This window comes from Cervus elaphus, chromosome 11 (assembly GCF_910594005.1).
Source record: "Cervus elaphus chromosome 11, mCerEla1.1, whole genome shotgun sequence".
NCBI classification, from domain to species: domain Eukaryota; kingdom Metazoa; phylum Chordata; class Mammalia; order Artiodactyla; family Cervidae; genus Cervus; species Cervus elaphus.
In genome coordinates this window covers 27,602,064-27,623,255 of record NC_057825.1, presented here as the reverse complement: position 1 = coordinate 27,623,255, position 21,192 = coordinate 27,602,064, and the positions used below count along the sequence as shown (strand labels likewise).

Genomic DNA, 21,192 nt, shown 5'->3' with positions numbered 1-21,192 from the left:
ACAACGGCTAGTAGTATAGAAAGGACAAGAATAGGATACTGGTTTATTGGCTTAGTTTTGTAGACCGAAACCTCTTGCAGTGTTTATGAATGTTTAACCCGTTTCAAGCAGCCCATTCTTTACTCAAATATGATATATTTTCCCCTGGCCTTAAGAATTACACTACTGTAATTTTTGTTTTAGTAAGATTTGTTTGGGCTAATATACATTATGCTCATTACTAGCTCTTCCCTTTTCCCTATAATATTAATGTTTGAGGCAGTAAAAACTTTGCTATCTTAAGTTTCTGATATTTTAAAATAATAATTATCTGTGTGCTCATCAGATGATTTATTCTTATTAAATGTTAATTAATATTTATGGTCCCTATTTGGTATAATATATAAAAATAAAATATAATGAAATGTTCTAAACAGAAGCCCCTACGATAAGGGTGCCTGTCTTTATTTTAGGTTAAACAACTTAGCCTTTATCACTAAAAATACGTTTAAAAAGACTCCTCCCCGCCTCGTATCCTAGTTTTATACATAATACTTAAGAAGTCCAAATTTTAAATAGCTTCACAAAATAAATAATGTACCCACAGAAACTGATTTTATAACTGAGAAAGAGCTGAAATCAGAAGAAGCCCACATTGACACCCTGTTGACACATGTATTATCAGTCTCTGGTATTTCCAGAGTGTTCAGGAAACATTAGGGAAAAAACAGCTTACTCTCATTCTCTTGGTATAATTGACAGCCTTTTCTTTATGAGGGACATTTATTCACACCTCAAGAAATGTTTTATTTCTCTAGTGTCCTTGAGTCTTTAGAATCTGCTTCTAGTCTGTTTTCCCACCACATGAAATTATATTCTTTTCTGGTGTGAAAAAATGGCCAAACTAACACATGCCAGTCATTACTATTTTTGCCAGATTTCTAAGAAAGTATCTTCTTAACTCTTTGAACGTTTTCAATAGAGATGGTCCAGAACACCTATTAACTTTTAGGTGCATAATTCTTTTCTGATATAATGAGATACAAAAAGGAAATATCGTATTTGCCTAATAAAAAAATTGCCTAAAGAATGGGCATGGGAACTTCTCAGGAAAAATCTAGTGAACATAGAGACTATTCAGTCTTTTAATTTTCCTATTTGATTTGTTTCATTACGTTTGGAGCTTAGTGTTTTAATATGTAGCCCAGGCACTCTCATAGACTCACTTTTTTGTTTCTAACAGTTGGCAAGCAGTTGCCCCAGATAATCCTAGATTGCTGAAGAAAATCAAAAGAACAGATAACTTAAAAAAAAACTTTTGTGGAAATAACTGGTTTCTGTAGATTTGTAGGCCCTGAATAATACAGGAAAAATAGAGAAAAGATAAATATCCTGTTCCCTTTGTAATAATAAAATGTCACTGATAGTCTGGTATACTCCCAAGTTTCCTTGTCTCTTTATTTGTTAAGACCCTTCCCCCTGTATTCAGGAACTGATAAGTCATCAACATTTTGTTCTCTATAGTTGTCCCCTGCAGATGCCTCTGCCAAAAAATTATCTTCATTCTCCCTTATTTATGAGCATTGCTTTATTCCATTCTGATTTCCAGCTTGGGGTACCTCTGTTTTACCTTGCTTCAGAGGACATGAACGATTGCTATCCCTAAATACCAGTAAAAAACCTATCATCTCCCTCCTCTTGGACATCTTGTGAGCGTTCATTCAAGTGCTGCACTTATGTACCCTTTGAAATCTACCCATTACCATTTCACATTGTGGCAATTCCATATCTATATGAGATCTGAAATATGCTTATATGCAATTGTACATACACAGTACCATGTACACAGCCATCCTCTTACCCGTATGATGAAATCATTAATGCTTAAGAGTGTTAAATACCCCGGTTTATAACTCAGATAGCCAGGAAGCTTAGCCATTGTAATATAGAGATTAAATCACCATTTCTATAACCTGCTATTTAGAATGTTCTTTTACAGTTGAAAGCTCGTGATTTAACATTTTATCCACAATTGATACATGATTAGTGACTCCACTGTCATTATCTAGCCTCTTAAATATTTTAGGTATATTTTGTTTTATATTTTATAGTCATACTGTTGCAGATAATTTAGGCAGATAGTAAAATTTAAGAAGCCAACGTGTTTATGTTTAAAGTAAAGCTATTTCTTTTAAATGTTTTGCTTGGCTTTTCCTTTTTAGAGGAAAATGATATTGCATGTGTCAAAACTGTGGTTTCTTTGATTATTTGCCAGGGGAATGATAGTACTGCTGCTCTCATTTAGAGGGCTTTTGTCTTTTTCCTTGTCAGTTAAATGTTTTCTGAAATAAATAGAAATTACAAATGTAGCCATGTTTTAGAAAAATCACTTTGACAGTGTCCTTTTAAATTAGCATAGTTATTATAGCATACATTGACAATTTTGCCACAACCATTCTTACAGTAGTATTTATTTGTTGTATTAACAATGCATATAGTTACTTAGTATTTCCCTATAATATATCTTAAAAAGTGAGAATTTCGTTAAAACCTGATCAGTCCTTCAGAAACCGCATTCACTGGTTTAAAAGGTTGAATACTGTTAATATAATATTTTGCTTAATACAGTAGAATGAGCCTGGTATTTTTCCTTTATAGGATTTTTGTTTTGGTAAAACCAGTGTAATTAAGTTTTCCTTCTGTATTAATAAGCTTACCTTGGTCTACCATCATGTGCTCTGCTTATTTTTTTCTCTTTAATCTATACCCTTATGACCTATTTATAATTGACCTATTAAAATTTTCTTTAAAAGAATTAACCATATTGGTCCGAATATAGAGCTTGTCTTTTAAAAACTTTACAGGTTAAAAAATGTAATATGATATTATCAAAAAAAAAAATGTAATATGATATTATCTTGAATACAAAAAGATTTGGTTTAAAAGGCTTAGAGACAGTTTAAAAAAAAAAAGTGTGCTTGAAAATACAGGCTCTAAGTGAGACTTGTGAATTGGGAGTTTTGGACAACCCTTTTAAAAACACTTTTTAAAGAATTTGATTATCCAAGTATATGTTGATTAATAGCCAGATCTCAGGTTGCATAGCTACATGGTAATGTGAATCTACCATTCTTTTATGATTTTATAAAATGAAAAAAGGACTAGAAAGTTAATAGTTGAATTGGGGATTAAGTGAAAAACAAAAAATTGGTGTGTAGTACAGTAAGGGATGTAATACCTTTACCTAAGTAAGCAGTTCATGAGGCCAGACTATCATCTTAAGAATGGAAGATCTCGAGGGGTAAGTGAATGCATGTCTTTGGTTGAAAACAGAAAGCTAGCAGTTAAAGTTTGGTTTTTCCAATATGTATTTTGTAATTTAGCTGTTGAAGAGTCAGGAGAATGTGTAGTGCAAAAAGTACTGAGAAGTAAGCTGCCACTGTATTTCACAGCTGACTAATATTCGGGCCAATATGGACTTAAAGGAGTGGTTTGAACACAAGCTGGAACCCAAATCAAATGTGAATAGCAAGGGAAATGTGTTAATATTCTGTTTATCAGTATAATCTTTTCTTGGCATTGGGTTGAAGTCTAAGAACTTGGTTCCAAAGGTTAGGATACTACCAAAATATAACCTTATTGAAATTTAATCTCTAGCATAGCAGACAACTTAAAGTTTCAGGGTTTATAAATCATACCAGGGTATTAAAGCACAGTAATCATATGTGTCAGTGGTAAATATGTGTGAAATAATGATCATATGACTGCTGGTAAATATTTGGTCATTTTCCTGGGGTGCATTTATACCCTTTTATGATTAATAAGTTAGTATATATACTTATCACAGTATATATAGTTATCACAGTAATTATCTTCTCTGTTATGTTTCTAAAAATAATTATTGTGATCACTTCTGTTATTTCCCAGCAAGAGTTGGGGATAGGTTTTATTCAGTTAACACTGTATGTAATTAGGGTTTTTTTTATTTCTTCTTCAGTTGGCAGTTCTGCAAGTAGTAGTGCCACAAGGAGAGAGTCTCTATCTACTAGCTCTGACTTGTACAAAAGATCTAGTAGCAGCCTAGCACCCATAGGGCAACCATTTTACAATAGTCTGGGATTTTCCTCCTCTCCAAGTCCAATAGGCATGCCTCTGCCAAGCCAAACTCCAGGACATTCACTTACGCCACCGCCATCACTTTCATCACATGGATCCTCATCCAGTTTGCATTTAGGTAAAAAAAAAAACCAAAACCCTTTTTATTCGTATGTATACATGTAAGTGTGTTTGTGTGTATGTTTTATAATATGTGTAAAATATTTAATGTTGGATAAAACATGCCAAATTGCTTTTGCTTTTAGATATTATCCTTTTGAAAAAGTTCTACTTTTGTGAAAATTCAAAGTGAGGGTCTGATGTACAGTAAGGTAAAGACCCCTATTGTATTTTTTATTCCTTTTATGAAATACAGTGGTGTGTTTTTTCTCGTCTGTGCTTTTGATTTGTGTGTGTTTTAGTTCATCTGAAAAGTCAGTTATTTATATGTGATAGTGAAATAAATTTCACCATCAAAAGTTTGTGCACACCAAAAGCAAAATGTTAGTCACATAGTTATTGAACTTTAAATAGTTTAGTATGATGGTCTTTGCTTTGGTCTTTTACCAAAGGGTTATATCAGGGCATATGAATTGAGTATGTTTGTGAGTTAGAGAATCTTACTATGTATGGGTTTGGTCCATGTACTTCTGTTACTTTTGAATATGTTGTTTAAGAAAAAATGTTCTAGGTTTTTTGTACCCTTGTAGTTGGGACATTTAGAACTTTGGTTTATATCTGTATATTAAAATTGCCCCCAGCCCAGGATTATTTGAATTGATGGTTCCCTTTTTCCTGCTCCAAGATGTATTTAACCATGTAGTTAACAGGATATTTTGAGGGGTTTTTGGATATCAGAGGCTATGTATGAATCCCTGTCTCTTCCAAGTATTTTATTAAAATTAGGTTTTGGATTTTTCTGATTCTAGTCAATTCTACTTAAAAATGAGGTGTTCTGTTGCTGATTTTTATATATGCTTGGAAAGATATTAATTAGCTTGTGATTTAAAGAATAATGCTTGCTTTTGTAAACAAAAGTTAGTGATTATGTTTGAGCCCCTCCCCCAGTCATAAGGCTATAGCTGTTTTTTCCAAAAGCTCAGTAATGTAGTTAAGTGTCCATGTAACAAAGGAATCTTTAACAGTGATCATCATTTAGGTTTATGTTATTACAAAGTGGGCTAGATTCTTTTTTAAAAAGACTGGTCCTCCACCCCAGTTCCGAGCCTTTGCTCTTTTGGGGATGTTAACTATATGCAACCAATTAATTTATGTGAGTGGGGTCCTCAGACCTGGTTTGTAGCACTGTTTGTGTAAACTTAACCAGTTTTTAGTCTACCACCGTCCTTCATTTATCTTTTCTCAGTCACAGGAGCTATTCAGTTCTTGATTTTTATTATTTCTATTCAGACCCACTCCTACTACTCCCATTTAAAACATTAAAACATGGCTTTGAGACTTTGACACCAAAATTTGGAACAAAACATACCTAAGATAGACATTTCATAATAGTTTTGTGTTTCATTCGTTAAGATTATATTTGTTATGTCCTGTCATTTTTTTCATAGGTAAGTTTCAGATCAGGTTTCTGTCAACTGTTAACTGCTTATGTAGTGCTTTAGTGCCTGTGTAAATGGCATTATTATTCTATATAACTTGCTTAGAAATTGGATTATAATGACCTTTTAGATGTCTCTAATTAAACCACAATCTAGATTTTTTTGACTATAAAGAATCCAGGCATATAAATGCTTATGGAATGAATTCTAGTCAGTTATGAGGAGTAATCATGTGGGCCAGGAGTTCTACATTGTACTCTGATACTTTTGTGCCCACAGGTTAAGCTTAACTCCTTAGGTTAGCTTCACCTTGAAATCTGGTATTTTAATACACCTCTGATTGAAATTGTCTGTAGATTATTTTCTTTTGAGATTCCCTAGTTTCTTTTAGCTTTAGACATACTATAACTAGCAGCCTTTTTTGGTAACAAGGAATAGACCCTGCCAAATTGAAATAATTCAGTAGATTTCATAAATTTGCTCTTCACATAGTATTTATGAAAATAATCTGTCCTTCACTTTCATATCATTGACTCATGATGCAAGACTTAACATGCTCTCTGGTCTAAAAAATATATTTTAAATTGTGTATTCCTGAAGTGGATTATGCCATAAGTTAGGCTATCAAGGCTGCTGATTTATAAAATACCTAAGGAATTTGCATAGCCATTTAAAAAATAATCTTACTGTGGTCATACACTAAGAATATAATACTATAAAATAGAGATAAATTTTCCATTTCATTAAAATTGACTGGAATTAATTAGTTCCAGTTGATTTTCTTATGAGAAGACATGTAACCGTTATAGTTATTGGTAGGTCTAGCTATCTACAGTCTTAGAATACTGGATGAAGCATCTTTGTTTTTTTTTTTAAGCCACCTATCCTATGCCTTTGCTACTGCTAGCTACTTGATTCACAGAAAAAGCTAATAACAACATTGTGTGCTTCTGGTTTTCCAGGAGATGTTTCATTTTTAAAAAATAGTTGTAATTTCATGAGCATAAATATTTTTAGTAGGATGACTAGTAGTCACTTTGTGATTGAAGAATCAGTATTTCAACTGATAGATTTTGGTTGTTCCATTTTTTTATAACCTAAACATTTTTGTTAAGATTTGCAGCCTTTTTAAATATACTGAAATCAGAAGCATGAAAAAGTAATCTTATATTCCATATTATAATGTGAAATTTCTAGGAGATTCCTTTTTAAAAAACATTTTAGCCACAATATCAAAATCATACCTTTTAACATTTATAATTCTCATTACTCTAATTTCCCTAATTTACCTAAATGTCTTTTTACAGTTGTGTTTACATCAGGGTCCAGATAAGATCCATTATTTGTTTGATATGTCTTTTGATATGGAAGCATTTTTCCATCCTCTTTTTTTCTTCTTCTTCTTCTCTACATGTATTTGTGAAAGAAACTTTGTCCTATTGAATATCCCACATTCTTGACTGATGAATTCTTCCTCATGATGGTATTTAATGTGTTCCTCTGTTCTCTGAATTTTCTGTAAAATGTAATTAAATTTAGTGGTTTCATCTTGTTGTTTGTTTGCTTTGTTATTTGGTTATATAGTTCTGCTGCACCATATCAGTAGACACATATCTGGTTGTTTCCAGGTGAGGTTGTTTCCATCAGCCAGATCCACTTAACAGCTTAGCAACCTTTCATCATCACCTGAATATTTCTTCAGAGATTGCAAAATGGTGATTCTCTAACTCTGTCATTCCTTTTGCATTGGTTAGCTGGAATTTTTCTGTGGAAAAGAACTTTGATTGGTTGTGAGGTTACCCTGAAATACATAGTTCATATAAGAATCATGATAATGCTTAATTTTTTTCCCTATATTTTGTAACTTTATTAAGTTGATGGCTTAGAAACTTCTGAAGGTGACTTGTAGGGGTTTTTTGTTTTTGTGTTTAAATCATCATACACTACAGGTAATTGTAGTGTAAATTGATAGCTTTTAGGATTGTTGATATATTTCAGTCCATTGTAGTCTGGAAGATAACATTTTTTATACCTTTTTTTGATCCTATATTACTATCTTTAACCATTTGGAGTCACTTCAGATTGGTACCTGCTTGACCATAACTTGTTAAAAGCACTTAAAACACTGGTTAGAGAAGCCAGTGGAAAAGAACAAGCAAAAAGAGAACAACTTTAAGATTAGTGGTTTTTATTTTGAAATGCAAAGAGCTCTGTCACATTCTGGGCTTTACATTCAGCATTGAATATTAAATGAATTATTTTCTCATGTTACATTGATTTATAAAGTTGAGGGAAAAATCTTCTACCAGTAGTTGTGTTTTAAATTATTCTCTATGATAGAAGTCAGCCTCTTATTTTGAGATAGTTCACTCCCAGTAAAAGAAGATGAAATATTTCCAGTCTTATTTTGTTCGTCTACCTGGAGCTGGCTAACTAGCTGTTTCCTTTCTTGTTTCCTTTCTTTTTCTTCTTTGAGTAAATGTTTACAATATGTTAATGATTTCTTATTTAATCTTTATTCTCATGATATTTAGATTGATATGGAACTTCTTGGGTATAAAGTAGTATTCTGTATTTTTATTAGGGTTTGACGAACAAGTGGCTTTCTTCTCTGTACCTCTTTTTGAACTGGCTTATTTTTTTCCTTAAGGATGCCAAAAAGTCTAATGACAGCTATGAGCTCAGGGAAATTAGTTAATTCAAAGGTAACTATTAAAGTTTTGTTAATGTCATGTATTCAGTAATCAAATAGTGCAATAGATTTAAAAACTTTGTAACCTGTCTTCTATCCTAATCACAGAAAATTTTATATGAAATGTAGACAGGGTAATATTAACTTCTAAGGTCATTTTTCCTATTTAGTGGTAGTTTATCTGTTGAAATTGCTGACCTTTAGCAAATTTGGTCATCTACTTTTCTCAGAATGAGATGTTTAAGAGTTAAAACAAGAATGGCCAAATCAGTTGTTAAGGCTATGTACAATTTTGCTGAGTTTCATATTTGGTCCTTGAAGCAGAAAACAATATGAATTATTTTGTTGTTTTCATTGAAAGTACTCTTTAAGTAGCAAGTTCCCTGTAACTGAATAGCTGCTGCTACTGCTGCTAAGTCGCTTCAGTCATGTCTGACTCTGTGCCACCCCATAGACGGCAGCCCACAAGACTCCACCATCCCTGGGATTCTCCGGGAAAGAACACTGGAGTGGGTTGCCACTGCCTTCTCTGAACTGAATAGCATTTGGTAGTTTTCTAAAGTACCTTCATATTCATGATTTCATTTCATTCTAATTGTTAAAATAGAATGGCTGAATCATATGCCCATTAAAGAGATAGTTATAGGTCATATGAGCCCAAAAAGCTTGACCAAACCCATAAATGACAGAACTGAAGCTAGAACATTGTTCTAACTCCTGTTACCTTTTTTTCTGTTCTGCTGTTCTGTAATCAACTGAACAGTTTTGCAAAGTATGCCAATAAGGGGATTCTAATCAGCCTCTCAAATTATATTTAACATGGGCATGTGTTTTTTAAATGTTTATAAAGGATTACTAGGCTTCTAGACCCCTTTCATTTTTTCAGTCATTCTTGAGATTTATAGAAAAGCTCTTACCTAGCATTTTTAAAGTCCAAGTATTATCTACTCTTTGAAATAAGAATTTGTGTTACTTACCAGGCAGGTGACTCAGGAACTGAATATGTTGTACAATATAGGACTGAGTAGATAAGACAGCATATTCAGCTTGAAGCGGAATGTTATTTACAGGTTCTCATGGTGGTTTTAATGAACGCACTGCTTCAACCCATTGGTGTGTCTAAAAGTCACTTATTTGTTGATGAGTACGAAATATGTTGTGAAGAAATTCTATTAATTATTACTTGTGTAGAAGAATTTATTATTTTATGTTTCATTTCTGTATACAAATTCATTAGTCTGAGTTCTGGTTTGGGGTCTCAGTGATTAAGTTTTGCCCTTATGTTTTGTTCATTATCCTTTAATTATGTTATCTGTGACTTTGTACTTCTAATGATTGAAAAATGTTTTCACCAGTTAATTCAGTTAAGATAATCTCAGATTTGAGACTAGAAAATACTTGATGATCCTATTCAGTGGTTTACCATATCAGAATCACTTGGGCCTGTTTAAAATACTTCGAATGAGGAGGTGATTGATTTGGAATTGTATGACAGCAGTTTTTGCTTGTCATGATGATTATGGGGATTCTGTTGACATTAAATACCTAACAGCAAGATGCTAAACTCTTCATTTTAAAATGATTATCCCACTGAAATTTCCAGTAGTACTCACCTGGAGAGAGAGACCACTTTGGAACAATTCATAGTTTACATTAGGGGTTACTCCAATTCATACATCTTTTTGACTCATAATTCCTGGATATGAGCCTTTGATGTTGTCTCCCGTCATCTCACTGATGGATTTTTTTTTCTTCCTGCCTTCTTTCCCTTCCATTTACCTGAAATTTGCTTACCATTGCATGTTTTAAATTTTTTAAGTTTTAACTTTGACTTTTCTTTCATACTACACACACAAATAAAACTTCATTCTCAAAGTACTCAAATAACTTGCTTCTAGTTGTCAAGTTAGTAAGGAACAGAAATTTTGAGCCCAGGTCTATCTGATTTATTCCAAGATATGACACTGCTCCTTGAAGAATGCTTTTATTTCTGTCTGCAACTTCTCTGACTAAATAAAAGATCTTTTCCCATTCCCTGAGTTTAGAATTTTTGTGAACTTCTTATAAAATTGTGGTAAAATATAACTTAGCCTATTATGAGTTGGTGGTGAAAGTGACTTTGAATGTCAGTATCTTGGCAGTTTTTACTTGCTTGCAATTGACTTTTAATCCTCAATTAAAATACTTTTTCCTTCAAGGATCTCTTAATATATTTTATTACTAATTTTTAAATTTAAACTGATCAGATGCTATTCTAATTAATAGAATAGTAATAAGTTTAATTATTATACTGAAACTAATACTATTTTATGTTTCTGTTTTATGTGTAGTTTTGTTGTGTTTTGCTTCTGGCCTCCATTTAAGAATTTTGAGGTCTGATCAAAATTTTTACCTAATTTATTTTACTTAATTCACTTAATAAATTTATTCAACCAGTGTCAAATACCTACATGGCATACTGTACTTGACTTTAGAGACACTGGTGAAGAAAACATTCTGCCCACCATCATCAAATTTGACTTTTTTTGTGTTGAATACAGACAAGTAAACCAGTGATTGCAATATAATGATTGTAGTGCTGTTGACTTAGTTACTTTATTTAACATAGTGATTCTCTCCCTTAGAATCATTATCTTTCCTTTATGGGTTTTTTTTGTATCAAGTTAACCACAGCCTAGATTATATTAAGGTGGTTTTGGATTTTTTTTTCTCTCCACTAAATTAAAAATAAGAAAGCTGAGACCATGCTCCACAGCTTTTAAGAGTACAGTTGACCCTTGAACAACACAGATTTCAGCTGCCCGGGTCCACTTATACATGGATTGTTTCTGTTCAAATCCTAAAAGATGATGTTGTAAAAGTGCTGCACTCAATATGCCAGCAAATTTGGAAAACTCAGCAGTGGCCACAGGAGTGGAAAAGGTCAGTTTCCATTCCAGCCCCCAAAAAAGGCAATGTCAAAGAATACTGAAACTACTGCACAATTGCACTCATCTCACACATTAGCAAAGTAATGCTCAGAATTCTCCAAGCCAGGCTTCAACGGTACATGAACGGTGAACTTCCAGATGTTCAAGCTGGATTTAGAAAAGGCAGAGGAACCAGAGATCAAATTGTCAACATCCATTGTATCATCGAAAAAGTGAGAGGGTTCCAGAAAAAGTATACTTCTCCTTTATTGACTACACCAAAGCCTTTGACTATGTGGATCACAATAAACTGGAAAATTCTTCAAGAGATGGAAAAAGCAGACCACCTTACCTGCCTCCAGAGAAATCTGTATGCAGTTCAAGAAGCAACAGTTAGAACCAGACATGGAACAACGGACTGGTTCCAAATTGGGAAAGGAATATGTCAAGGCTGTATATTGTCACCCTGTTTATTTAACTTATATGCAGGGTACATCATGCGAGATGCTGGGCTGGGTGAAGCACAAGCTGGAATCAAGACTGCTGGGAGAAATACCAATATCCTCAGATATGCAGATGACACCACCCTTATGGCAGAAAATGAAGAGGAACTAAAGAGCTTCTTGATGAAAGTGAAAGAGGAGAGTGAAAAAGCTGGCTTAAAACTCAACATTCAGAAAACTAAGATCATGGCATCTGGCTCCATCACTTCATGCATATAGATGGGGAAAAAGTTGAAGCAGTAACAGATTTTATTCTTTTGGGCTCCAAAATCACTGCAGATGGTGACTGCAGCCATGAAATTAAAGGAGTCTTGCTCCTTGGAAGAAAAACTATGACAAACCTAGACAGTGTATTAAAAAGCAGAGGTATCACTTGGCTGACAAAGGTTTGTTGTCAAAGCTATAGTTTTTCCAGTAATCATGTACAGATGCAAGACTTGGACTATAAATAAGGTTGAGCACTAAAGAATTGATGCCTTTGAGGTGTGGTGCTGTGCAAAAGACTCTGAGAGTCCCTTGGACAGCAAGGAAGTCAAACCGGTCAATCCTAAAGGAAATCAGCCTGGAATATTCATTGGAAGGACTGAAGCTGAAGCTGCAATACTTTGGCCACCTGATGCAGAGAGCCAGCTCGTTGGAAAAGACGCTGATACTGGGAAAGATTGAGGGCAAGAGGAGAAACGGGCGACAGAGGATGAGATTGTTGGATGGCATCACTGACTCAGTGGACATGACTCAGGGAGATAGTGAAGGACAGAGTAGTCTAGTATGCTACAGTCCATGGAGTCCCAAAGAGTCAGACACAACTTAGCAACCAAACAACAAAAAATATACTTGTGTACATGTGTCTGTCAGCTCTTTATGTTACTGATAAAGCTTCTGGTCAACAGCAGTCTGACTGTTAGTAATTAGGTTGGAGGAAAATCAGAATTTATACATATATTTTTGGTGGGGTCAATGCTTCCAGCCTCTGTGTTGGTCAAGGGTCAGCTGTATCCCGATCTCAACAAAATGAGTAATTTGAGTGGCTTTGTTTCTTTCTGTTTTATAGATAAATTTATTTTTGAATACTAGCTACTTTTTTGTTTAAAAAAAAATTATTTTAACATCCTACATTTCTACATTAAAGCATTATTTGACTGTACTGTATTGTCTGAGGAGTGTTTTAAGATCATACTCTGTAGAATACTGCACTTTGAAAAGTTTTATGACGGTTGTGAGTTCTTATTTTTGCATGTGTATTTTGTTGGGGTAGGGGTAGGTTTTAAGAGTGTCCTCATGTTCACTAATCACAGAGATAATTTAGTTTTCACTAAAGATGTAAGATTCAGGCAGTCTTGAAATCATACAGGGCTTTTTGATGGAATAATGGATATTGGCAAGTTGAGTAGAGATAGGAATGAGATATAATACTAGTATGAACTGCATAGTTAAAAACAGGCTGTTTAAATGCTCTTTGATGAATGAAGATGGTTTCCTTCTTACCTTTATATTTTTAAAAAGTTTCAAGCATTAGATACTAAAAGGTAGATTAATTACTTAGTTGCTTTCAGAAAAAAATTACAAGTAGAAACGGAAGCAGCAGATATTTATTTTGATTTATAGTTTGTTCCTTATATTGTTTGCATACTTATTGTCATAAAATGTATAAATTTAAGGTAGCACACTTGACAGTTACACTTTTTGCCTTTTATGTTAGTCTGTTATGATGATGTGGAAGATTATACTTTCAACTAGAATTATGTTGGCTTTAAATTCATTGAAGCCTGATTTTTTTCCCCAGTAAAAATTGTCTTTATATGGCAAATATATAGTTAAAATTTTATAGTTAAAAAATTTACATGGTTTATTTCCTCATGTAACCTCAAACATATCCCAGATTTATGAACGGTATATGGCATTAAACATTCTTCATGAGGCAGAATATTACTGAAAGCTTTAAGTGAATTATTCAGATATAATAGTTTATTTATAGTTTATAGCAGAATATAATATTTATAAGTATAAATATTATAATAGTTTCTAGCAGAATATAACTGAAAGCTTTAAGTGAATTATTCAAATGTAGTTTTAAAAAACTCAGTGTAACTAGTAACTGTGCATCCTTGAATGAGGATTTAGCTTCTCTAAGCCTATTATTTCACAAGTAAAATGGAGGTAATATGTTTGTCTTGGAGGGTTGTTAGGATAGCATATATTTTTGTTCTGAGGCTGCAAATTACTGCAACTAAGTGGCTTAAAACAAAAGAGTACACACTGGCAAATACAGTTCAATACGATATAACATTTTATGTAGAGTCTGTACTTTGTCAGTGTCCAGTTAAGAATGCTCAACAAGAGTTCATTATCTCTAAAAGAGTCACTGTGTACAGGACAATAATAAGTCTATATTAATGTGCAGATCCAGGTTGAATGGGGCTCACAGATAGCTGCCTTTTTGTTTCTCAACAGAATAATACTACATGCCGTGGACCCTTAGGATCTAGTGTGTAATGTCAACTCTGAATATGAAATCATTAAACGGGCTTTCTAAAATAGTTGAAAAAGCTGATTGTATTCAACATAGAAAACCTGTTTAAGACAGTATACCAGAACACAGGATAAAGGTCTAACTGATGTGTATTATTAGAAATGTGTAGCCAATATCCTGAAGTGATTTATGTTTGTATTGAGAAGCTCTGCTCTAAAGTCTTTTTCCTGTTGAAGTCTAGGAAAGTACTAAGTGGATCAGCTATGGGTTAGAAGTAATTAAAAGTAATACCTTAAAGTGAAATAGACATCCTCATTTTAGACTTTTTCAAGCTATGCATTCTTTATTATTTACCTATTCCAACTAACTAGTCATCTTTCATTATCATCTTATCCTTCTTGAGCTTTCCAGAGCCTTAATTTCTGAAAAAGACCCTGCCTAGTAAGCCTGTATGTAGTTGTACCCTTTTCAGGGCCCCAGATCTTCTAGTTGGATTAGCTTTTTATTTATTTATTTATTTTCAAAATTAATAGTTGACAGCCTGAATCCAAAATGAAACCTTAATTTATCTTGATTCTAATCCATTAGTCTCCAAACTTCTATCAGAATAATCTTCAAGTAGACATTTTTTCTTTTTTGAAATAAAAGCTATCTACTGGGAAAGATTCGAGAATCTATGTTTTTTAAAAAACAGAAAAAAATAATAGGTTCAGGAGCTGCCTTTTCAGAGGTGGAAAATGAGGTTTATTTTGTGGTGGTTTCAGTTGTATATTTTTCTCCCCTGTCTTTTTGTCAGTATCTTAAGATCTTTTTGATGTCTGATATTTAATAGGGAAGGATTTTAAAAACAGTGGCCTTCTCAAGGAAATTAATGAAAACTTATAAAATCATACTGCTTTTGCTAGTATAGTTATTAGGTGTTTACCTTCATTCAGTTGTCATGAATGAGCTTGATAGATACCTGTGTAAATAGCATATAAGGGGCAGCATACAACTGTGTGATAACCTCTGGCCTAAGAGTCCTGGCTGACTAGCTACATGTCACATCACTTTTGGACCATAGTGACTTTATCTGTGAAATTAATAGCACAGCTCTCCCTGTGCCGTATGTCTTTATTAAGCTAGTGATTAAGGAGTCATAAATGTTAGGGGTGAGGTCAGTGATAAATTGAAGGGAGTGTTATCCCTTTAACACATTTGGTGGAGAACACATCTGCTTTTAGATGACCAGTAGCAATAGTATGGTGGGCTTTCCCAAATGGCTCAGTGGTAAAGAATCCACCTACCCAGCAGGAGACTTGAGTTCAGTTCCTGCGTCGGGGAGATCCCCTGGAGAAGGAAATGGCAACCCATTCCAGTTTGCTTGCCTGGGAAATCCCATGGACAGAGGAGCCTGGCAGGCTACAGTCTGTCAGGTTGCAAAAGATTTGGACATGACTTAGCAACCAAACAGGAGCAGCAGCAATGGTATGAATATAAATGACCAATTTGTTTGCTTTTAATAATTTTGAAATGATTTCAGACTTAAAGTCATTAACAGTTTTTTAAAAATCTAGTTTATCCCAGATTTTCCAAATAATAAGTGAATTTGCTTTATTGTTCTTTCCCTCTGCTCTATCCTCCTCTGCATTATGTGTCCCTTCACACCCATTTTTTTCCTGATATTTTGGAAAGGAAGTTGCAGACACAATGTCCCTTACTCATAGACATATCCGCGTATGTGTGTGTGTCCTAAAAATTTAATCTTGAACTATTTCTCAATCTTTTATGACCTCCACATTTTTTAAAGGTATAGGCCAGTTTTGTAAAATGTCCCTAAATTTCATACTATGTTTTCGATGATATGCTTTCAGTGTTTAATTCGCCCCCGCCCCATCTTTTTTTTCACTTTTTTTTTTTTTGGTTGCATGGCTTGTGGGATCTTAGTTTCCCGATCAGGGATTGAACCCTGGCCCTTGGCAGTGAAAGCGTGGAATCCTAACCACTGGATCAGCAGGGAATTCCCTAAAAGCAACCACATTTTAAATGTTTAACATATATTTTAAATATTTAACATATATTTTAAATTGAGTTTAAATGCTTATATTTAATTACTTTGTAAAGAAACAAAGGCATCTTGACCCTTTGTGAAATTAATTTTTCAACTTTATATATGAAAATGCTAATTATAATTAGTTTAGAACTGAAATTCCAAGATTTTTAAAGCTCAAAGCAGTTTGGCATTATTAGACATTTTATGTTGTCAAAGAGTACATCAGGAGTTTGATGTATTAGGAGCTGATAGAATATAATCAAGAAATATCTAGACACGGGAGGAATTCCTGTTGGATATTGATAGGACTATTTGGAAGGTACTAAATAAAATTATCATTTTCTGGGATAAGTATGTATTTTGAATTTGCTATTGAAAGCTTTAGTTCATTAAAAATAAAGAGGTAGGATTAGGCCTTATGTTTCAGGTACTGATAAGCAGTGGTACGGACATAGTAATGAGTAAGAAGGAGAGAATTGAACATTAGGGTAATGTTAGGAAATTTATGTGAAAAATAGGTTTGGAATACAGGTTTGAAAAGTAAGCTGAAGAATGTAGAGCAGGTACTCTAGCAGGATGCTGTAGGATTTTAGTATAAAATGACATCATCACGGTAGCCTTTGAATGGGAAGACATAATCATTGTTTATAAAAACAAATTGGAATGATAAGCAGACTACCCCTTCCCTATGAAAAGGTTAAAGAATTGTTAGAGACTCAAATGGGCTAATGATCAGTTATTGCTGTGAACAACTAATAGTACTATAAACAGATTAAAATAGGAAGCTGGAAGGATTAATAGTAGTGAAAAGGTTGTGACAGTGTTAACACTGAATTCTTTTCCTTTTTAGAGTTTTTATATATGAGCACAAATTTATGGTAGAACTGGAATGAACTTGAGAATTTGATGTTAATGACTTTGGTGTATAAAATTACACACTTTTAAGGTATTACAGAACTAGACCATAGGCAGTTGATGCTACATTAAATATTTACAAATATGTGTGTACTCACCATGCATCAGATGCTGTTTTAGGCATGAGGTATCTAGCATATAGGTGAATATAGCCCTGTGGCACTTGACATTGGAAATGGGGCCGAGGATTCAAATAAATAATGAATGTGTATAATATCCTGGATGATGGGAAATTTAATGAAGAAAATTAAAGCTAGAATAGTGGAAACTGAAAGTTAAAGAGGAGTTTTCTAACCACTTCACTCTCCAGGATTGTAACTCTTAACTGCTCCTTGTCCCTGTAAGTCTTTTTGGCCTTCATTGCCTTTCTGTAACTTTGCACTGACAGTGTGTCCTTGGCACCATTGTACTCTGGCCTGGATTGTACATACAACACTAAACAGAAGTAATGTGCAGTAGTACAAAGCTGACAGTGGATTTTGTTTATCTGAACTGCTAACTATGCGTTTTCCAATTTTCTATACATTTTTCTTTTTTAAAAGGACACTGTCAAGTACTTTTAAGTGGTTATTTGTCGTAAGAACAGTTACCTGCTTCTATGTATTTTTGTTTTTATCAACTGCCTTTTAGTATTCTTTGGAATAGGATATAAGTTAACTTAAGAGGTTTTTTATTCATTTGTTTTAAATGACTGACATAAAAACTCTAGAAATAATAAATATGTTTACTGCTCCTATTTTTCATCTGTAAAACAGTAGTGTTTTATGGAGAGTGTTTAAATAAAAATTTTAATAATTAGTTGTATTAGCTTTATTATGTTGTGGGTTCTTTAAGTTTGAAGTTTAATTAGGTTAACTGAGAAATCATTTTTCTTTACATACAAGTGTATATGACTTTATAAATTTTTATGTATTCCAGAAAAGTAGATTTAGTTGTTGGTATTCCATTAACATTGTGGATAAATTTCAATCAGCCTTTATTTTAGTGACTTGAAATCTGAGTTGGCTATAGCTATCTGTAACTTGTTTGTTAATGTAACTGAAAATTTTGTTAGTGGTTTCAATATTCTGGTATTGACACTACTATGTATGACATTAGTTGTTGTAATTATGTTTTAAATTAAGCTTCCAAAAAAAATAACAGGTTTTGTGTATGATGTTAGATGTTTTTAAACTAAACTGCCAAGAACAACTACAGGATTGGTTTCCACCCCCCCCCCCCCCCCATGTTTTCTAGTCTCTTTTTTCCCCATATATTATAGCCACACATATTAAGTAAATGTGTGAGAGTTCCCCTTCAACTTTAATTTTCTGTTATACCATATAGGAATTAGTAGGATGAATATTTCTTTATTGACTGCCTTTTTAGTTTAAGTGACTTACTTAAGGAATGACTTTGTTGAAAATATTTGCTGACCACAGTTGCTTTGTTGTAGGAGGACTGACAAATGGTAGTGGTCGATATATCTCTGCAGCACCTGGAGCAGAAGCAAAATACCGAAGTGCTTCAGGCACTTCCAGTCTATTTAGCTCCAGCAGCCAGCTCTTTCCTCCTTCTCGGCTTCGGTATAATAGGTCTGATATTATGCCTTCTGGCCGAAGTAGATTATTAGAAGATTTCAGAAACAACCGCTTCCCAAACCTTCAACTTAGAGACTTGATTGGACACATAGTTGAGTTTTCTCAAGACCAGCATGGTTCTAGGTAGGTGATTATGATTTATGATACTTTCCACTGCATTTTTGCTTTGAAAGAGCCAAGATTTTTCTTGACCAGGATTATTTAACCTATATAAAAATTGGAATTGTTTAAAAAATAAATATCCAGTATAGATTTTTCTTTCATATGAGGATAAACTATAAAAATACAAATACGTATTTTTTTATGGTTCTTCAGTTTTCTATAATCAAAGATAGTAATGTTCTTTTGTTGGATTTTTATTATATTGACTGAATAAATTTAATTTCTTTAAACTACCTTTTGAAAATAGTGCTCTGAATTACATTTATGGACTTATGTCCCTGATGTGTATACTTGTCTAAAAAAATGTTTTAAACAAAGTTAAATGCTTTGTGTTCCTTTACATTAAACAGGATATGTGTGTACTGTAATACTTGAAGTACATGCAAATTAGTGTTCTCAAGATAATACACAGAAAATAGTATTCAAATTCTAACACATTTGCTAAATTTGAGATACCTCAGCAATAATATAATTATTAAAATAAATGAATGACCAGTAATATCTTTGTAGTATTTTTTATTGATTACAATACAACCAGAACTAACTTACGCATTAAACATCCATATGTCCAGATTTTTGCCAGTCTGACTAGAAGTTTTAAATTAAGGTGTCAACAAAGATATGCTTCATAACTTTTGTTCTTTTTATTTTAAATGTATAGGATGTATTAATACTGTTTCTGGAAATGACTTTATATGGATATATGTTGGGGTGTGTTATATTCAAATCAGACATGGATTTTGCAGGAGCTTATTATTAATACACTGTCATGGCATTAAAATGTTTCCCACATAGATTCATACAGCAAAAGCTAGAGAGAGCTACTCCAGCTGAGCGACAGATGGTTTTTAATGAAATTCTACAAGCCGCCTATCAATTAATGACAGATGTTTTTGGCAACTATGTCATACAGAAATTTTTTGAGGTAAGCATGCATTCATGTTTGTTCATGCTGAATGCTTAGAAAAGCTCTGAAAGTTTATTCTTCATATAAAGTTTATTTTCATATAAGAATATATACTTGGGAGAAAATATGTACAGATTCTATATCTAGAATGTATGAAATTCAACAACAAAAAGACAGCTTGGTTTAAAAAGGGGGCAAAGGACTTGAACAGACATTTCTCCAAGGAAGATACTCAAATGTGCACATGAAAAAAAGCTCAACACCCTTAGTCATTAGGGAGACGCAAATCGAAACCATAGCTAGTTCCTTTTTATGTCTTCTAGGATGGTGGTATTTTAAAATATAGAGAACAATAAATGTTGGTGAAGGTGTGGAGAAATTAGAACTCTTATACAGTTGTTGATGGGAATGTAAAATGGTGCAGCCGCTGTGGAAGACAGTTTGGCAGTTCCTTAAAAAACTAAACATAAAATTAAGATACAGCCCAGCAATTCCATTCTAGGTATATACTCAAAAGTATTGAAAACAAGCACTTAAATGAGCTAGTGTTCATTTCAGCATTATTCACAGTAGTCTAAACGTGGAAACAGTCAAAAATGCCTGACAGATGAATGTATAAACAAAATGTGGTGTATACATACAGTAGAATATTGTTCAGCCAGAAGAAGGAATGAAGCTTTTCATACATGCTTACTCATGGATGAAACTGAGTGAAATAAGCCAGGTACAGAGGACAAATATTATAAGGTTCCATTTATGTGAAATACCTAAAATAGACAAATTCACAGAGACATAAAGTCGACTAGGGCCTACTATTCTGCTAGTAGACCGGTAGGGAAAAGAGTGGGGTTATTGTTTAATCAGTATAGTGTTTGTGTTTGAGGCAATGGAAAAGATTTGGAATCAAATTGTGATGACTGTTGCACATGGTAAGAATATAGTCAATGCCACTGAAGTCAAAATGTTGTATTTTATGGTTAAAATGTTATATTTTATGGTATATATTTATTTTTTAAGTGTATGGTCTTTACACTAAATGAGAAGTTTAATACCTAAATGCTTTCTCAATACCTTCTTGCCAAATGTAATATTTAAAAATAGATTCAATAGACTGAAAAGAGTGAGTTATTCAAGTTAACAAAGTAATAATAAAATCTTTTTTCTTTTCCTATCAGTTTGGGAGTTTGGATCAAAAATTAGCCCTAGCTACTCGTATTCGTGGTCATGTTCTACCCTTAGCATTGCAGATGTATGGCTGCCGTGTTATTCAGAAAGCATTAGAGTCTATTTCGTCTGACCAGCAGGTAATTGTAAGTTAAGACAAAATTTTTGTATTATTTTATCCAGTTTTTAAGTTTTATCTTACAGTAATCTTGGAGTGAAATGTTA

The 21,192-nt window shown here is 33.3% G+C and overlaps 1 protein-coding gene across 11 annotated transcripts in view; it reads left to right on the top strand.

Moving 5' to 3' along the window:
- Nucleotides 1-21,192, top strand: part of PUM2 (pumilio RNA binding family member 2) — a 97,761-nt gene that overhangs the window by 66,944 nt on the left and 9,625 nt on the right. For 6 of the 11 annotated variants that reach the window (XM_043917224.1, XM_043917232.1, XM_043917227.1 and 3 more), the window contains 4 exons: nt 3,977-4,213; nt 18,590-18,857; nt 19,692-19,821; nt 20,979-21,113. In XM_043917224.1, the coding sequence (XP_043773159.1) occupies nt 3,977-4,213; nt 18,590-18,857; nt 19,692-19,821; nt 20,979-21,113 (770 nt within the window). The remainder of the gene's footprint in view (nt 1-3,976; nt 4,214-18,589; nt 18,858-19,691; nt 19,822-20,978; nt 21,114-21,192) is intronic. The other 5 variants (XM_043917225.1, XM_043917226.1, XM_043917229.1 and 2 more) reach the window with 3 other exon arrangements.